This window comes from Mandrillus leucophaeus, unplaced genomic scaffold (assembly GCF_000951045.1).
Source record: "Mandrillus leucophaeus isolate KB7577 unplaced genomic scaffold, Mleu.le_1.0 Scaffold118, whole genome shotgun sequence".
NCBI lineage: Eukaryota > Metazoa > Chordata > Mammalia > Primates > Cercopithecidae > Mandrillus > Mandrillus leucophaeus.
The window spans coordinates 3490115-3507018 of record NW_012100098.1 but is presented as its reverse complement, the minus strand read 5'-3'; the positions used below and the strand labels follow the sequence as shown (position 1 = coordinate 3507018).

The 16904-nt window shown below is 44.2% G+C and overlaps 1 protein-coding gene across 3 annotated transcripts in view; it reads right to left on the bottom strand.

Annotated features, from left to right (window-relative positions):
• Positions 1 to 2387: 2387 nt before the first annotated feature.
• Positions 2388 to 16904, bottom strand: part of LIMA1 (LIM domain and actin binding 1) — a 114303-nt gene continuing 99786 nt past the window's right edge. For all 3 annotated transcript variants that reach the window (XM_011964481.1, XM_011964488.1, XM_011964498.1), the window contains 2 exons: positions 8301 to 8434; positions 2388 to 4678 (listed from right to left, as the gene is read on the bottom strand). In XM_011964481.1, coding sequence (XP_011819871.1) covers positions 3670 to 4678; positions 8301 to 8434 — 1143 coding nt within the window. In that variant the 3' untranslated portion in view covers positions 2388 to 3669. The remainder of the gene's footprint in view (positions 4679 to 8300; positions 8435 to 16904) is intronic.

Sequence of the window (16904 nt, the reverse complement as noted above, 5' to 3'; positions counted from 1 at the left end):
TTTTGTATTTTTAGTAGTGATGGGGTTTCGCCATGTTGGCCAGGCTGGTCTCCAACTCCTGACCTCAGGTGATCTGCCCGCCTTGGCCTCGCAACGTGCTGGGATTATAGGCATGAGCCACTGTGCCTGGCCCCTATTCATGATTCTATCCCCAGAAAAATGAGCATGTACCAATTCCCAGTCTCTTGGCTGTTGGGAAACATTGCTAATGATATATGTAATGCAAAGCAAATTTGCTTTCACCTTGGCCAAGAGTGATCCAGCAAGTCACTGGAACCAAGCTGGCCTTGTAGCAGTCGTGAGCAGAGCCTCCTTAACCATCTCAAGTCCCAAGCTAGCCCCTTTTTCTGCCTTACCAACAGAAAAGCTCTCATCACCCTATAGTCACCAGTGATATACCAGGTCCAAACAAGGTAGCCTTCATTTAGAGAGCTAAAAGAACAAATGATTAATGCTTTTTCTGTTTGGCTGCTTTTGTTTTCTAAGAATGTTTGGTGTTATCTGGTCATTCTTTTGACTAAGACATCCTTTCTTTATATTGACTCTGGAGCTATTCCTTGTTCCTACTCTGTGTACTCATGATATGTCTATCTTAGCCCTTGAAAGGCATAGAAATGTTTTTTTTTAGATGGAGTCTCACTCCGTTGCCCAGGCTGGAATGCAGTGGTGCAATCTCGGCTCACTGCAGCCTCCATGTCCTGGGTTCAAGCGATTCTCCTGCCTCAGCCTCCTGAGTACCTGGGACCACAGGCACGTACCATCATGCCCAGCTAATTTTTGTATTTTTAGTAGAGATGGGATTTCACCATGCTGGCCAGGCTGGTCTTGAACTCCTGACCTTGTGATCCACCTGCCTTGGCCTCCCAAAGTGCTGGGAGCCACCACACCCGGCCAAAAAGAGCTCTTGTGAGGGTAATCTCAGTCCCCAAGTGGTGGCACACTCAACTGATATCCACAGGTACTTAGACATTTTTGTATAAAGTCAGTGCATAATGTGAGTACCATGTGGATGGATTAGAGTAAAATGCAAGTCACAGAAGTTCAAGCCAGGATTGGATATTTTATATCAGTAGGAGCTTTTGGATTAATTGTTCAATGATCATGGATTTTTTTTTTTTTTTTTTTTGAGATGGAATTTCGCTCTTGTTGCCCAGGCTGGAGCAATGCTGTGATCTCAGCTCACCGCAACCTGCCCCTCCCTGGGTTCAAGCGATTCTCCTGCCTCAGCCTCCAGAGTAGCTTGGATTACAGGCACGTGCCACCACGCCTGGCTAATTTTGCATTTTTAGTAGAGATGGGTTTTCGCCATGTTGGCCAGGCTGGTCTCCAACTCCTGACCTCAGGTGATCCGCCCGCCTCGGTCTCACAAAGTGCTGGGATTACAGGCGTGAGCCACTGCGCCTGGTCTGAACATGGATCTTTAAATGACTTGGTGGGGACAAGAGCAGAAAGCAGTATCCTACCAACCACTCAGAAAACTAGGCAAGACTCTAGAAAACACAGGGATCCTGGAAAATGTAACAGATGACTTAAAAAGCATGCCTTACTCTCCAAGGAAATCCACATTTCAACCCTACCAATTAAAAAAAAAAACCCTTAACAATTGGGGCAGTTGCCTCTACAGGCAAGGATATCAATCAGTCAAAAATGCATCTGCCCACTTAGTGTGAACATCGATTTTAAACAAAGGAAAAAAAAAAAAGCACCAGACGCAATGGCTTACTCCTGTAATCCAGCACTTTGGAAAGCAGAGGTGGGTGGTTCACAAGGTCAGGAATTTGGGACCAGTCTGGCCAACATGGTGAAACCCCGAGTCTACTGAAAATACAAGCATTAGCCAGGCGTGGTAGCAGGCGTCTGTAATCCCAGCTACTCGGGAGGTCTGAGGCAGGAGAATCACTTGAACTGGGGAGGTGGAGGTTGCAGTGAGCCAAGATCACGCCACTGTACTCCAGCCTGGGCGACGGAGCAAGACTGTGTCTCAAAAAAAAAAAAGCATCTGCCTAAAGTAAAAAACAAGTCCATTTTCAGCAGAGACATTTGGAAATCCATTCAGCATGCTAGGCATAATTGTAAGGTGAATTATTCAATGTTGAATGCTATAAACAATAAAAACCACCACTGGATTTCAAATTGGTAAAATAGCTCATTTTGAGTGCACACATTAATTCTCTTGCCAAGTTGCCTGCAATTTTCCAGAAAAATTTGTCTTCCTTTAGGGAGGACGGAAATCCAAAATCAGCCCAACACTACCATCTAGTGGTGAGATGTATTGATGACGCGTCTCTTTAACAAAAAAAGTAGTACCATGTTTTTCTTCCCAAACTGAGATCCTGAGAGACAGTAATAATGTAAAAAAAAAAAAATGGAAGAGAAACATTGAAAAGTTCAAATTTTCATTAAAATCTTTATTGAATAAAAATGTTTCAGACTAAGCATGACTAAGAAAGCACAATGTTTTACATCTCTAAAAAATATTAAAGCTAAATCTCTAATAAATGCAGTACAAAGAAAAGCCTACAGCTTAAAACACCTCTCCCTCCCATCCATACATTTGGAATATCAATTGTGTACAACAAATGTACTCAAGTTTATAATGTCCTCAAACCTTAAGACTAGAAAATCATCCCAAGAAAAAGGCCTATAGTTGGTTTAATTTCACCCTGGGAATACTGTCTGTGATAAAAATCAATATATTTCAGAGCTAATAAGTATTTAAAAATTAGTGTCTCAAAAAGAGGACATCATAAGGGAAATACAGGGCTTAGAGGTCTGAGCTCAAATGGTGTAAGGCAGTTCTTTCTTATTCCTCCTTTAAACTCTTCACTTTGCTCTAACATGGAACATGGGGGACAGTGATCCCAAAGGTATTACTAAAATATTGCAGCTTTGAGTAAATTATGAGAAGCACAGATATAATCAGAAAAGAAAGCAATCATTTGGAGTACAGTAAATTCATTGGCAGATACAAAAGCTTATTTGGGAGATAGATCTCTCCAAGCACCGAAGAATGTAGGTTGGTTTTTCAATTGCCTCAAAAAGTGCTCCGTTGTGTTATACCTCAGGACGTCGAGTTCAGGATATAGTTTAGAGAGTAGGACATAAAGTAGTAAATTCCTTATATATATCACAGCCAGAAAATTAATCTAAAAAAATTTAAAGACTAAATAAACTCTTAACAGGTAAATCCTAAAAAAATTAAATTGGTATTCATTTAAAAATATACAAACTGTGCCCTTTATACTAAAGTGCATTCAGTCGTAATGTTTAGGCCCCTAAATTCCTTCTGTATGTTCTCTAATTCCAAAATAGTGTGTAACAATATACTACTGATCATCTATCTACTTTAATATTGCCTTTTGGGAATATAGTAGAATCTGGGCTATTATGGGGTGGAATATTTCCCCAGTTCTAAGCCTTACAGCACTTATGCATATCATCACTGCTAAAATGAAGAATTTAAGTAAAGTTATCTCTAGCATTTAGAATGTGTTTTTTTGTTTTGTTTTGTTTTGTTTTTTGGTTTTAAGAAGGAATTCTTTTCCAAAGTTACTTCCAAGTAAATTACATTTCACGCTGGGATACCTGCTTATGTGCATCACACTTTGACAAAGGGCAGTGGCTCGCTAACACTAACATGAATTTAAGGCCCAGCATCATTGCAATTTGTCACTCTTCATCCTCATCCTCATCGTAATACCGATTTCTCTTTATCTGTTCCTCCACAGAGAGCTCTTTGACCACTTCTCCCTCCCAGAGTTCCACATCCTGGGATTTCTGATTCTGAGTAGTGAATTCTTCAGCGAAGGTGTCGTCTACAAAACTGGACCAATTTGGAGACTTGGGTTCTTGTGGAGACTGTTGTTTGAGGAAGCTGTTCTCATCTTCATCAAAGTTTGCACCATTTTCTACAAGATTCTCATTCTCCAACTCCAGACTATGACCTTCCTTACTTCTCTTCCCTGTCTCTCCTCCTTTAGATTCCTTGTTTTGCCAGGTTGTTTTTCCCACACTCCCATTCTTCTTAGAAGCCTTGGCATTTTCCACTTGTTTCCTTTCTGCAACTATTCCGCCCACAAACTCTTCACTCTGCTCTGACATGCTCCAGCCTTTCCTGATAGGTGGGGACAAAGTTTTTGGGCTCTTGACAGAGGTGCTTTGAAATGAAGCTGCTACAGTGAATGGGCGGCTTCTTTCCTTCAGTGAAGAAGATCGTCTTAGCTTCTTCAGATCCAGATCGACATCCTCAGGAACTTCGGGCTTGCTGATTTCATCTTCAGGAGGCCATTTGGGCTTTGACACTTTGATCCCTTCCTCCAAGGCACTTCCTGAACTTCCAAGTTCAGTGGGGGGTGGCCAGGCGATCCTCAGCTTCTTGGTTTCAGCTGGCTTGTCTTCCTTCTCCTGCTGAGAGGCCGCCTTGGCTTCCATACTTGCAGCGAGGACACCCACCTTAGCAATAGGAGCATCTTCCACCCCTGGGCTGTGAGAGGTCTCCCTTGCATTTGCAAGCTGGGCTGGTCTCTCCAAAATCTCTTCGCTTTCATTTTTGCTTGCCCATAGATCCTTGTGTGGTCTGTGCCCAAAGCCTTCATCATAGTTGCCCTTAGATTTAAATAGTTGATTGAAGTGAGGCTTACAATAGATTCTTCCGTGTAAAGATGCATATGTTCCTAGACTGTCATTAAAAGAAAAAGAGCATAAAGTTAGCAAATCTTCATACTCTCACTTATACCAGGAGGCTAAAACCTGGCAATTCCAGTATTTTCAGAAGATGCTAAGTATGAAAAAGATCTTTAAAAGCTCTTCAGTGACCAGGAATTACTTACCCCATTTCAGCACATTTGTTTTCTTATCATAACACAAAGCATGGATTGGGCGCGGTGTCTCATGCCTGTAATCCCAGCACTTTGGGAGGCCAGGGTGAGAGGATCGCTTGAGCCCAGGAGTTTGAGACCAGCCTGGCCAACATAGTGATAACTCATCTCTACAAAAAAATTAAAAAATAAGCTGGGCGTGGTGGCATGTGCCTGTAGTCCCAGCTACTTGGGAAGCTGAAGTGGGAGAATCACTTGAACCTGGGAGACAGAGGTTGTAGTGAGCTGAGACTGTACCACTGTGACAGAGTGAGACTGTCTTTAAAAAAAAAAGAAGAAGAAGAAGAAAAAGAAACAACAATAATAGAAACTTTAATTCTGAGCCTTGAGAGGAATGTGGCTATGCAACCTGGGTCACACAGCATGTAGCTGCAACTCTGTCTTTTCACTATAAATAATGAAGACCAAAGGGCACCAGAGATAAGACCCCCTCCGATCACTATCCCTCCTTTACAGAGTGATAATCTTCCTTAGAATGGAGCAATCTGTAACCAATCAAATCACTGCAGTATATGCACTGGTCTTATATGAAAAATGTCATAATCTTTGCTAAAATTTCTACATAAGTGAAACTTTAACTTTCTCCACTTTGGAATGCTGACCCCATTCATTTGGAGTCAGTGTTTCTGGGTAGCCATCATCAAGCTTTTGTGTTTGAATTAACTCTATTCTTAATGGTATATATACATATGTTTATCTTTTTTTTTTTTTTCCCGAGAGAATCTTGATTTGTCGCCCAGGCTGGAGTGCAGTGTCACAATCTCGGCTCACTGTAACCTCTGCCTCCCAAGTTCAAGCAATTCTCCTGCCTCAGCCTCCCAAGTAGCTGGGATTACAGGAGTGCGCCACCACGCCTGGCTAATTTTTGTATTGTTTTGTTTTGTTTTGTTTGAGTCTCACTCTGTCGCCAGGCTGGAGTGCAGTGGCATGATCTCAGCTCACTGCAACCTCCGCCTCCTGGGTTCAAGCAATTCTCCTGCCTCAGCCTCCCGAGTAGCTGGGACTACAGGCGTGGGCCACCATGCACAGCTAATTTTTGTATTTTTAGTAGAGACAGGGTTTCACCATGTTGCCCAGGATGGTCTCGATCTCTTGACCCTTGATCCGCCCTCCTTGGCCTCCCAAAGTGCTGGGATTACAGGCATGAGCCACCATGCCTGGTCATTTTTGTATTTTTTAATAGAGATGGGGTTTCACCATGTTGGCCAGGCTGGTCTTGAACTCCTGGGCTCAAGTGATCTTCTGGCCTTGACCTCCAAGCGTGCTGGGATTACAGGCGTGAACTACTGCACTCAGCCTTTTTTTTTTTTTGAGTTGAGGTCTTGCTCTGTCACCCAGGCTGGAGTGCAATGGTATGATCATAGCTCACTGCAGCCTTGACTTCCAGGGCTGAAGTGATCCTCCAGCCTCAGTCTCAGCCTCCCCAAATTTTTCATAGAGATAGGGTCTCCGGCCAGGTACGGTCCCAGTACTTTGGGAGGCTGAGGTGGGCGGGTCACTGGAGGTCAGCAGTTCGAGACCAGCCTGACCAACATGGTGGTCTCTACTAAGAAATACAAAAATTGGCCAGGCACGGTGGCTCACACCTGTAATCTCAGCACTTTGGGAGGCTGAGGAGGGCGGATTACCTGAGGTCAGGAGTTCAAGACCAGCGTGGCTAACATGGTGAAACCTCGTCTCTATGAAGAGTACAAAAATTAGCCAGGCGAGGTGGCGCATGCCTGTAGTCCCAACCACTCGGGAGGCTGAGGCAGGAGAATCACTTGAACCTGGGAGGTGGAGGTTGCAGTGAGCCGAGATCACACCACTGCACTCCAGCCTGGGCGACAGAGCAAGACTCTGTCTCTGGGGGAAAAAAAAAATTAAGCTGGGCGTGGTGGTGTATGCCTGTAATCCTAGATACTCAGGAGACTGAGGCATGATAATCACCTGAACCTGGGAGACAGAGGTTGCAGTGAGCCAGGATCACGCCACTGCACTCCAGCCCGGGCAACAGAGTGAGACTCTATCTCAAAAAGAAAAACCAGATGGGGTCTCTCTCTGTTACCCAGGCTAGTCCTGAACTCCTGGCCTCAAGTGATTCTCCTACCTGGGCACTCCCAAAGTGCTAGGATTACAGGTGTGAGCCACCACATCTAGATATAAGCTGTGATTAATAGAAGAACAGTGAGTTGTTGACAGGAGGTAGTTTTTCCCTAATGTCAGCCCTAGACAAGCCTTTAGGAGATTTGGTGTCTCTTGCAGGATAAATTTTATCTTTTTTAAGTTTTTTCCCTTAAATTAAGAACCGTTCTGAAGAGTGACAAATTTTAAAGGGGGTATAAAATGGCAGCATTTCCACAAAAGAAATCAGGTGCTTTAGGCCAGGTGCAGTGGCTCACACCTATAATCCCAGCACTTTGGGAGGCTGAGGCGGGTAGATCTGGAGGTCAGGAGATTGAGACCATCCTGGCTAACATGGTGAAACCTCATCTCTACTAAAAATACAAAAAATTAGCTGGGCATGGTGGCACGTGCCTGTAGTCCCATACTCGGGAGACTGAGGCAGGAGAATCGCTTGAACCCAGGAGGCGGAGATTGCAGTGAGCTGAGATGGCTCCACGGCACTCCAGCCTGAGTAACAGGGTGAGACTCCATCTCAACAACAACAAAAAAAGGTGCTTTGGAGAAAAAATTAAGAGTGGGCAGAAAAAGAACTAATGAGTGGAAGTTACTGAGGTACACTTTGGCTCCATGTTTGGAGAAGTTGTCTAGCTAGAGCTATCTAATAGCTAGAAATGTCACGCAGATGCCAAAACATCTTTCAAGAGCATTTTAGGAGGGATTGCTTGGGAAGGAAAGCTGGAAAAAGTGACATCTTGGTTACTTCCTTCTGTAAGACTCTGTGATTAAAATGAGTTAATTTGGAATGTTTCCACAATTTGTCACATTTGTATTTGCACTTTGAGTTACTTGGGAGAAATGATATGTAGCAACTATTTTCTCAGAAATAAAGTGAGGCAACATAGAGAAAAAGACATGCTCTCCAGGGGCCATTATTACTGCCATTATTATCATTTATACAGTGGTTAAGACAAGCAAGGGCTTAAGCAAGTAACCTCTTGAGATTTCTTAACTTTGTGATTCTATGATACCAAGGGAAAACATTCTATTAAATTAGGTCACTGGGGGTTTTACCTGCAACTCATATTACTTAAGCTTCGGTTCTAACGTGTAAATTAACATATCAGTATACCAAGAAGTTCCAAACACCATCATTCTTTGGTATGAAAGACTTGTCACTAAATGATGCTTTTTACTTTATTCAAGAGCCTTCAACAGAACATCATTAGCACAGTAGCTTTTAGCACCAGTGCTCTAAAAGCCAAAGACTCCCTCAAGAGTTCCAGTTATAGACAGACAACTTGTTTTGGGCTGGCTTACCTGAGTTTGTTGTTGCAATAGGAGCAACGGAAGCAGCTGATGTGAAACACCTGCTGGTTGGCCAAGAGACGCTCCATTGGATAGACTGTCTTCTGACATTCCACACAGGTCTCTCTTGCAGGTGCCTGAAACTTCTAGGAAAAGGAAAAAGACAACTTTAGCATGGGCAGCGATGAGTTAGCACTGTCTTGAGATGGGCCCTAGAATTTACTTTGTCTAAGGGCTCTCTTAGCTGGTCAGTCAATTCTTATGGAGCACTAAACCTGCTACCATTCTATCAGCTGACTCTTTAAAGCCAAGAGGATCTCTTGATATTCCCTTCCCAAACTGTCTGGCTGCTCTAAATGCAGCAGCCACCAAGGATAGGTGGAGCTAGGTCTGGATTGCAAAGAAAGGCTTAGACAAGTCATGACCCACATAAAAAATTTTAGGAGCAGGGAATGGGGGAAGGGACAGGGAAGGGATGGGGGAAGGGCAGGAATTAGGAGAAAATGTTATCACACACAGAAGAAAGAAGTTTGATTCAAGTGCCAAGTAAACACAGGACAGATTCTAAAGGGGATAAATTTCAAGGAGCGGAAGAACATTGGACTTTGGGAATAAGGAAAGACATTTCAGTAAAGTCCCTTTTATTCTCCTCTGCTTATAATCTTGATTTGTTCAATCAACTAGACATAATATTTTTAAACAAGTCAAAACTGACACACAAGTGGAACAATTTATAAGAGACACAAACTATTTTATTAGGACACCAGAAGGAAGCATAGCCCATTAAAGCTATAGGTTTCATAATACTTCTAAAAACCAATGGAGAGAAAAACGGAAGCAATGGGAAATGCACTGGTTAATGTATTAATGACAGGGAGTTCATGGACTGTTTGTAAAGTTGGAACAAACATGGGCACAGTGGTTCTACATGACAAACTCAATCCTAAAGAATATAAAACAGTTGGTATTCTAGCACTGGTAAAAGCCAGAATTCCAAAAATATTATAAGCTTTTACACGATAAGAAATACTTACATTGGCTGGGCGCAGTGGCTCATGCCTGTAATCCCAGCACTTTAGGAGGCTGATGCGGGCAGATCATGAGGTCAGGAGTTCGAGACCAGACTGGCCAACATGGTGAAACCCCGTCTCCAGTAAAAATACAAAAATTAGCCAGGCATGGTGGTGCACTCCTGTAATCCCAGCTACTCGGGAGGCTGAGGCAAGAGAATGGCATGAACACGGGAGGCGGAGCTTGCAGAGAGCCGAGACCGCACCACTGCACTCCAGCCTGGGTGACGGAGCGAGACTCCGTCTCAAAAAAAAAAGGAATAGTTACATGGCTACTAAGGGGTGGGGAGGAGGTGGGAATACAAAGTCCCTAGGTGTATGGGAGTTAACTCTTGACTTGTCCAACGCAAACACCTCAACCAGCAGATGCAGGAGGCAGCTTAGGTGGCCAGAAGCTTTCATAGGCAATTAGGAGGTGCTTTTGCTGCCGCGATCAGCCTGGACTCACCAGAAAACACATGATGGTAAGTAACGCGAACTAATCCCAAGGCCCAGGACGTGGATAGTTAAGCCTAAAATGAACCAAGTTATGGGCAAGATAGAATTTTGAGTTAAAAAAAAAACCAAAACAGGCTGGGTGCAGTGTCTCACACCCATAATCCCACACTTTGGGAGGCTGAGGTGGGCAGATCACGAGGTCAGGATTTCAAGATCAGCCTGGCCAACATAGTGAAACCCTGTCTCTACTAAAAATACAAAAATTAGCCGGGCATGGTGGCGTGTGGCTGTAGTCCCAGCTACTCGGGAGGCTGAGGCAGGAGAATCGCTTGAACCTGGGAGGTGGAGGTTGCAGTGAGCTGAGATTGAGCCACTGCACTCCAGCTTGGGCAACAGAGTGAGACTCCATCTCAAAAAAAAAAAAAAAAAACCCCAAAATAGGCCCATAAAAATTCAGACTGCTGGTTCACTTGCCACATGATTCACTAGGAGGTGAAGCAAAAAATATAAATGGTTTTCCAAGTAGATTTGGGCAGGAAATGAGAGCAGAAAATGTGCATAAAATGAAAATAAAGAAATCTATAAAAGGAAGTTTAATAAAATTAGTGGTAGACTCCCAAGTAGTGCCCAAGGGATTTCAGAAGGAAGGAACAAAGCTGAGCGGAAATGGCTAGTTACCAGGACTCTGCTTCATTCTAGGGGCAGTGTCCTAAAAAGAAACATCTAAAGAATCAAAAGACCACAGGTTACAACCTAGTTTACCAAGCATAAGGGAGGTATTTAAATATGACCAAATGTTATTGTAATGAATGTTGTTGCAAGTAATTAACACATTTTAGTATTTGGAGCTCAGAATTATTTTTTTCTTATATGGACACTGCTAAATGGAGGTATCTTTGCGGAGTTTTAATTAAGTTTTCTCTAAAAGGACTAGGTCTTTGTCTAGGTAGGAGATAAACTGGCCAGGTGCGGTGGCCCACGCCTGTAATCCCAGCACTTTGGGAGGCCAAGGCAGGTGGATCACTTGAGGTCAGAAGTTCCAGACCAGCCTGGCCAACATGGTGAAACCCTGTCTCTACAGAAAATGCAAACATTAGCTGGGTGTGGTGGCAGGCGCCTGTAATCCCAGCTACTCGAGAGGCTGAGGCACAAGAATTACTTGAACCCAGGAAGCGGAGGTTGCAAAGAGCTGAGATCTTACCACTGCCCTCCAGCCTTGGAGACAGGGCAAGACTTTGTCTCAAAAACAACAACAAAAGGAGAGATATTAAAAAGCAGAATAGGCCGGGCGCAGTGGCTCGCGCCTGTAATCCCAGCACTTTGGGAGGCCAAGGTGGGTGGATCACAAAGTCAAGAGATCGAGACCATCCTGGACAACATGGGGAAACCCCATCTCTACTAAAAAATACAAAAATTAGCTGGGCATGGTGGCATGGGCCTATAGTCCCAGCTACTCGGGAGGCTGAGGCTGGAGAATCACTTGAACCTGGGAGGTGGAGGTTGCAGTGAGCCGAGATTGTGCCACTGCACTCCAGCCTGGTGACAGAGCGAGACTCCATCTCAAAAAAAAAAAAAAGCAGAAATTTTTGGTGTAATAGTATAATGGAAGCTATTGGAGAGAGCCTGTGCAAATCATAACTCACACAATGTAAAAGTAGGACAAATGTATTTATCAGATTAAAAGTAATTTTCAGTTGCAGAAAGGGAATTCTGCATTTTTTTGTTTTTATTTTTGAGACAGAGTCTCGCTCTGTCACCCAGACTGGAGTGCAGTGGCGCGATCTCGGCTCACTGCAAGCTCTGCCTCCCGGGTTCAAGCGATTCTCCTGCCTCAGCCTCCTGAGTAGCTGGGATTACAGGCGTGTGCCACCACACCCGGCTATTTTTTGTATTTTTAGTAGAGATGGGGTTTCACCATGTTGGCCAGGCTGGTCTTGAACTCCTGACCTCAAGTGATCCTCCCAAAGTGCTGGGATTACAGGCGTGAGCCACTGCGCCCAGCCTGGAATTCTGTATTTTTAACACTTGAAATAGATGTAGGAGAGTAAGTGCTCATTCTGGTCAGTAGACACAGGAGGAGACAGAAACTTTACATGGGATAAGAGGAGATGGATGCTGTTCCGCTAAAGGGGAATGGAAGGACGCACAGCATGCCTCCACCACAAATACACGAAGGGGAGGCACACACTGTGGGACGGGGAAGCAGCCCAGGGAACAGAAGGAAACGAGAACCTGTGAGAAAGCTGAAAGTTGAGCTCACATTAGGAGGAAAGTGGAAGGCAGGAGCAGAAATTAGGTACCGGGAGCAGGAGGCAGAAGCTGGAAGAGACAAACAGGAACCTTTAATGAGTACACAGCATTTGGTGTGCCCTGGAGAGCTTTACTGCAGCTGAGCTGAAACTCAGAGACTCAGATCCAAGAATAAGACCACATTTTTCTTTTTTTCCTTTTTAAGTAACTCTGCTAATCATGGCAAAATCAGCCTCACTCGTATCTACCTGAGGCTGGAACATATCCCAGCTCAGGAGAGCGAGCTTTTATGAGTCTTCACCCACACAAGGAGTGTCTCATTAACAATTCTTCAGTGTCTTACTACCTCCCACACCTGACCCACATCGGCTCTCTCTTTAATAGAGCCTTCACCCACACGGAGCGAAGTCTGTCTTCCTCCTTAACATCAAGTTAATAGATTGCTAGCTCCCATAATTGACTAACCTCACGCTTCTAACTAGCCAGACCTATCAGAGTCCCATTATTCCTATTCATTTCTCACATCAACGCTTTTCAATATTATTTAAGGTTTACGCAGCAGCTGCTGCCTAAGGGCCCCTTCTAGTTTCATAAAGACAAGAGGGTCCCGACATGGTAAAATGCCAACTCACAGCGGCTCCGGCTGTGCCTCCCCTTTATTTTCTCTGTCCTGGGCTCTCAGCCACTTTTCTGTAATTGCCCCCATGTCTATTCAGACAACAGGAAGCATAGTCAGTGCCCAAAAATCTCTACCATTATCACAGGCCTGGCATACATCCTGCCCATGCCTTCATGGCATGCTCAGACTTGGCACAGCCATGTTTAAAACACTGCCAATATGACAATGTTAGACATTTTTTATCTTCACAATATATTTTTTCAGTTAGTAAGAGATTTTTTTTCATTCCCCTTCTCCCACCTTTTGCCCCTACCAAGTAGAAAGTTAAATACCAGGTGTCTTATCAAAGTTCACATAGTCAGTAACAGAATTAGAATTCAAACTGCAGGAGAACAGCCTGTTGCATGGCAAGAGTGATGCCATCTTGGAGTGAAACCGCCATGCTAACTGGTGGTTTGACTCCTGTGTACCAAGGTGTTCTGCAGCAAAGTTTTTAAACAATGCCTGTAGCATAGATTATCCCTCATAAAGGAAATAGTGCCCAGAGCATAGATAACCCCTGATAAAAATGCTTCTCCAATCGCTCCAGTGATAAGTTTTGCGAGAAAGTCAAGCGCGACCAGCTGCACATGTTTTATCCTAAAACCTTGCTATATCAAGGATATTTTCTGGAGAGCTGGTTCAGGGATCCACTGTCTCATGGCCTCCTAAACATCACTTCTGTTCATAAGCTCCTATTAAATGTTTCTTTCTGAGAAACTGGATTTGTCAGCCTCTTTCTCTGGCTTCTCAGCTCCCTCAGCCTTTGTGGGTAGGTCTGCATAGACCTACTCACTGCACAAACTCAGAACTCCTGACTCACAAACCAAGAGAGCATTTTCTAAATTGTCCTGGAATGTTAAATTTCCACAACCAAGGGAAACCCTTTGGGGAGGAGAGCAGATGCTAACCCAAATGAAATTAATCCTGCTACAGCAATTTGAACAAAGTATGGTCTTCCCTTTGTTTCAAATCAAAACATGCAGATAATAGCTTCAGGATATTCTAGAATGAATGAGGTAATCTATAAATAATTGACGTTCATAAATACTGTCTTTCCCATTTGAGGGATATTATAGACCCTCTGTTGATTACCATCCACTTAAAGATATTTTTCTAACAAATTTGCATGGCTTCATTTACATTCTTTTACCCTCTTGTCTCATATATTTTTTAGTCTAATAGAGGCCCCAGTTGTGGTGTGTGTGGGAGGGAGGGGGGAGCAGCTGACAACAGACATTGATGTTAACTAGCCTTTACACATAGTGAAAGAAGATGAAAATTCTGTATTGATGTCAAGCCTCTATTCCTCAGAATACCACAAAATGCCTTTCTTTCCTTCCAATTTGTGTAAAATATCTAGGTAATGAAACTGAAATTCTTCACCACACAGCAAATGGTTGGACCAGCCCTGTGCAGCCTTAACTCTTCCTCTGGTTTTCTGTAAAACTCTTTGTGAAAGCATTTTGGGGAATATTCATATCTTAAATAGAGTGCTCTATACAGAGAAGAAAGGACAGTCCTCTGAAAAGGCAGTAATAGTGAGTGAGTGAGAAAAGATTCTAGATGCTCTCCTAGCATAATTTTGACAGCTTTGCAAACCAGCATAAAACCTCCCACTGTGTCTCCAGGGGGAGGAACAGCTGGCACGACACCGAGAGGGGCAGTGCAGTGTGTGCCGCCCTCACACACAGACTGCCATGTTCTCTGTCAACACGCATCAGCAGAATGCTGTGAGGAGGCCTGGGACTTGGTTGTCCCGGGCATACTGAGGGCAGACAGTTGTTCCCTAGGGCCAGTCACATCTTCTTGCCTCTTCCTCCCCTATCCTCTCCTCTGGGAACATTTAGGGGATGATTTCTTTCAAATGGGAGGACATAAAGCCTGAGAGATCTCTGAGTCTCTTGAAGTAGAAAGGGCCTGATGCTTCTCACAGAGTCCACTAAGCTCTGCTCTCAGAATAACACCCTTTTTGAGAATGAACCTGTAACTTCATTGGTACCAAGTCTTACCAACTAAGCTTTGTGGCCAGTGTTCAAAGTGTACAGAATCCTTAAAGACCTCCATCATGCCATCCTGGCTAACACGGTGAAACCCCGTCTCTACTAAAAAAAATACAAAAAACTAGCCGGGCGAGGTGGCGGGCGCCTGTAGTCCCAGCTACTCGGGAGGCTGAGGCAGGAGAATGGCGGGAACCCGGGAGGCGGAGCTTGCAGTGAGCTGAGACCCGGCCACAGCACTCCAGCCTGGGCGACAAAGCAAGACTCCGTCTCCAAAAAAAAAAAAAAAAAAAAGACCTCCATCATTTTTTACTTTATTAAGCTAAAATATGAAATGAATTGAGTCTGTACCTTAGATGTCCTCTTTTCAATAACAGGCAGGCACTAAGAAACAGTTTTTTCCAGGATGTGTGGGATCCAAAAATCTATTCTGAGTGAACAAGTTTATTCTTAGCTGTATGTAATTTCCCAAAGTGGAGAAACAACTTCTGTTCATAGTCTGCAGCCATGAGACCAGTTCTGCCAGCAGGTCTTCCTATAAACATTTACTAAAGTATCTATATATTTGCCTGCAGACTGTAAAGGGGAACTCTGAGGAAGAGCAAATAAATTGCCCTTAAATAACAGTGGAGATGTAACTGGGTTCCACCAGGCTCTGTACACTGTGATCATCTGAGCTCTGGACCACAGGCAAACAGCCAGGCCCGTTTACTCTGGTCATTACACAATGCTCAAAACCCAAGGTGTGTGTCTATGCAGGCAGGGCCGTCTGCATTCTACTGCTGAGTGACCAGTGCCAAAGGAGTAGGCATGGGTCTGAGGCAGACACAGAGACAGTTTTACCTCCGTTTCTTCTCCCTGGTGCCAAAGGAGCCCTAAGCGAGGTGTGCCCCTTCACACACCACTCGTCCGCTCAGACCATGAAACTTGAGTGGGGAGGGATCCCCATCCTGGACAAGGAAGTCTGGCCAAGCAGTTGAAGGAGGGATGCAAGACTGCATTGAGAATTCAAATAGTCACAAGAACAGATTTTAGTTCTTAGATTTCCCCAGGTCCTGGGTTATACAGAATCCATCACCAAGTTAGATTTGCTAGCCGTTCTTGATCCCCAACCACGACCCGAGCACTCACATCTAGGCAGCATTGCTGTCAGAGAGGAAAGTAACCCTGTGGGATCTGCTACTTTGTGAGACTCCATATTCTGACAGAGAAAGTGCTGATGGCAGCATCAGCCAACCTTCGAGGCCAGAACACAGCCATGTGGAGCACACGTGCAGATTCAATCACCATGATCCTGCCCGTTCTTCTTGGACTTGCTTTCTCTTTCTGCTTTCTTTACCTTTTGTTGCTTTTCAATAAACCTTATTCTTCTCATAAATCTCTGCCTCCTTTAAAATTTTCATGTTTATCTTTTTCACCTTGCTCACCTTTTAAATCCACCCTTTAAATCCTGGGTTCTCCCCTTTCCTCCTTTTGTTCCAAACCCTCCCTGATCTCCCCTCCTCTTTATGGTTTGTGTGCAGTAAGACTTTCAGCTGTGGACCAATCATGCTCACAGTCAGAGGCAGAAGCACGGCAGATGTGAGCATGAGTTGGGAGCAGCACATACCACCTTACAACTCATTCTATTTATTGAGTTTCGAATGTTAAAACTTTTGAAACACAACCCTGCTACTTAAGAGAGCACTAGAGGAGAAAGACACTAAAGAAGTGTAGGTAATTCAAGTGGGTGAAGTAGCCCCTCATTAGCAAGCTAGTCAATTAAAACAAGTCAGCTAACAAACCTAAAATAAGTTTTGACATTTTTAATAAACATTTTTGGCTTATTTTTATGGGAATATGTTTGCCCACAGAAGAGGAAAAGATGACTTTTAAAACTTGGGTAATAAAAGCAGATCATAGATCGAGGAATGTAGCTCTGTCACCCAGGCTGGAGTGCAGTGGCATGATCTCGGCTCACTGCAACCCCCACCTCCTGGGTTCAAGCGATTCTCCTGCCTCAGCCTCCCGAGTAGCTGAGATTACAGGTGCCTGCCACCAGGCTCAGCTAATTTTTGTATTCTTAGTAGAGACGGGCTTTGGCTTTCACCATGTTGGCCAGGCTGGTCCCAAACTCTTGACCTCATGATCCACCCACCTCGGCCTCCCAAGGTGCTGAGATTATAGGCATGAGCCACCGTGCCGGGACCATTCAATTCTT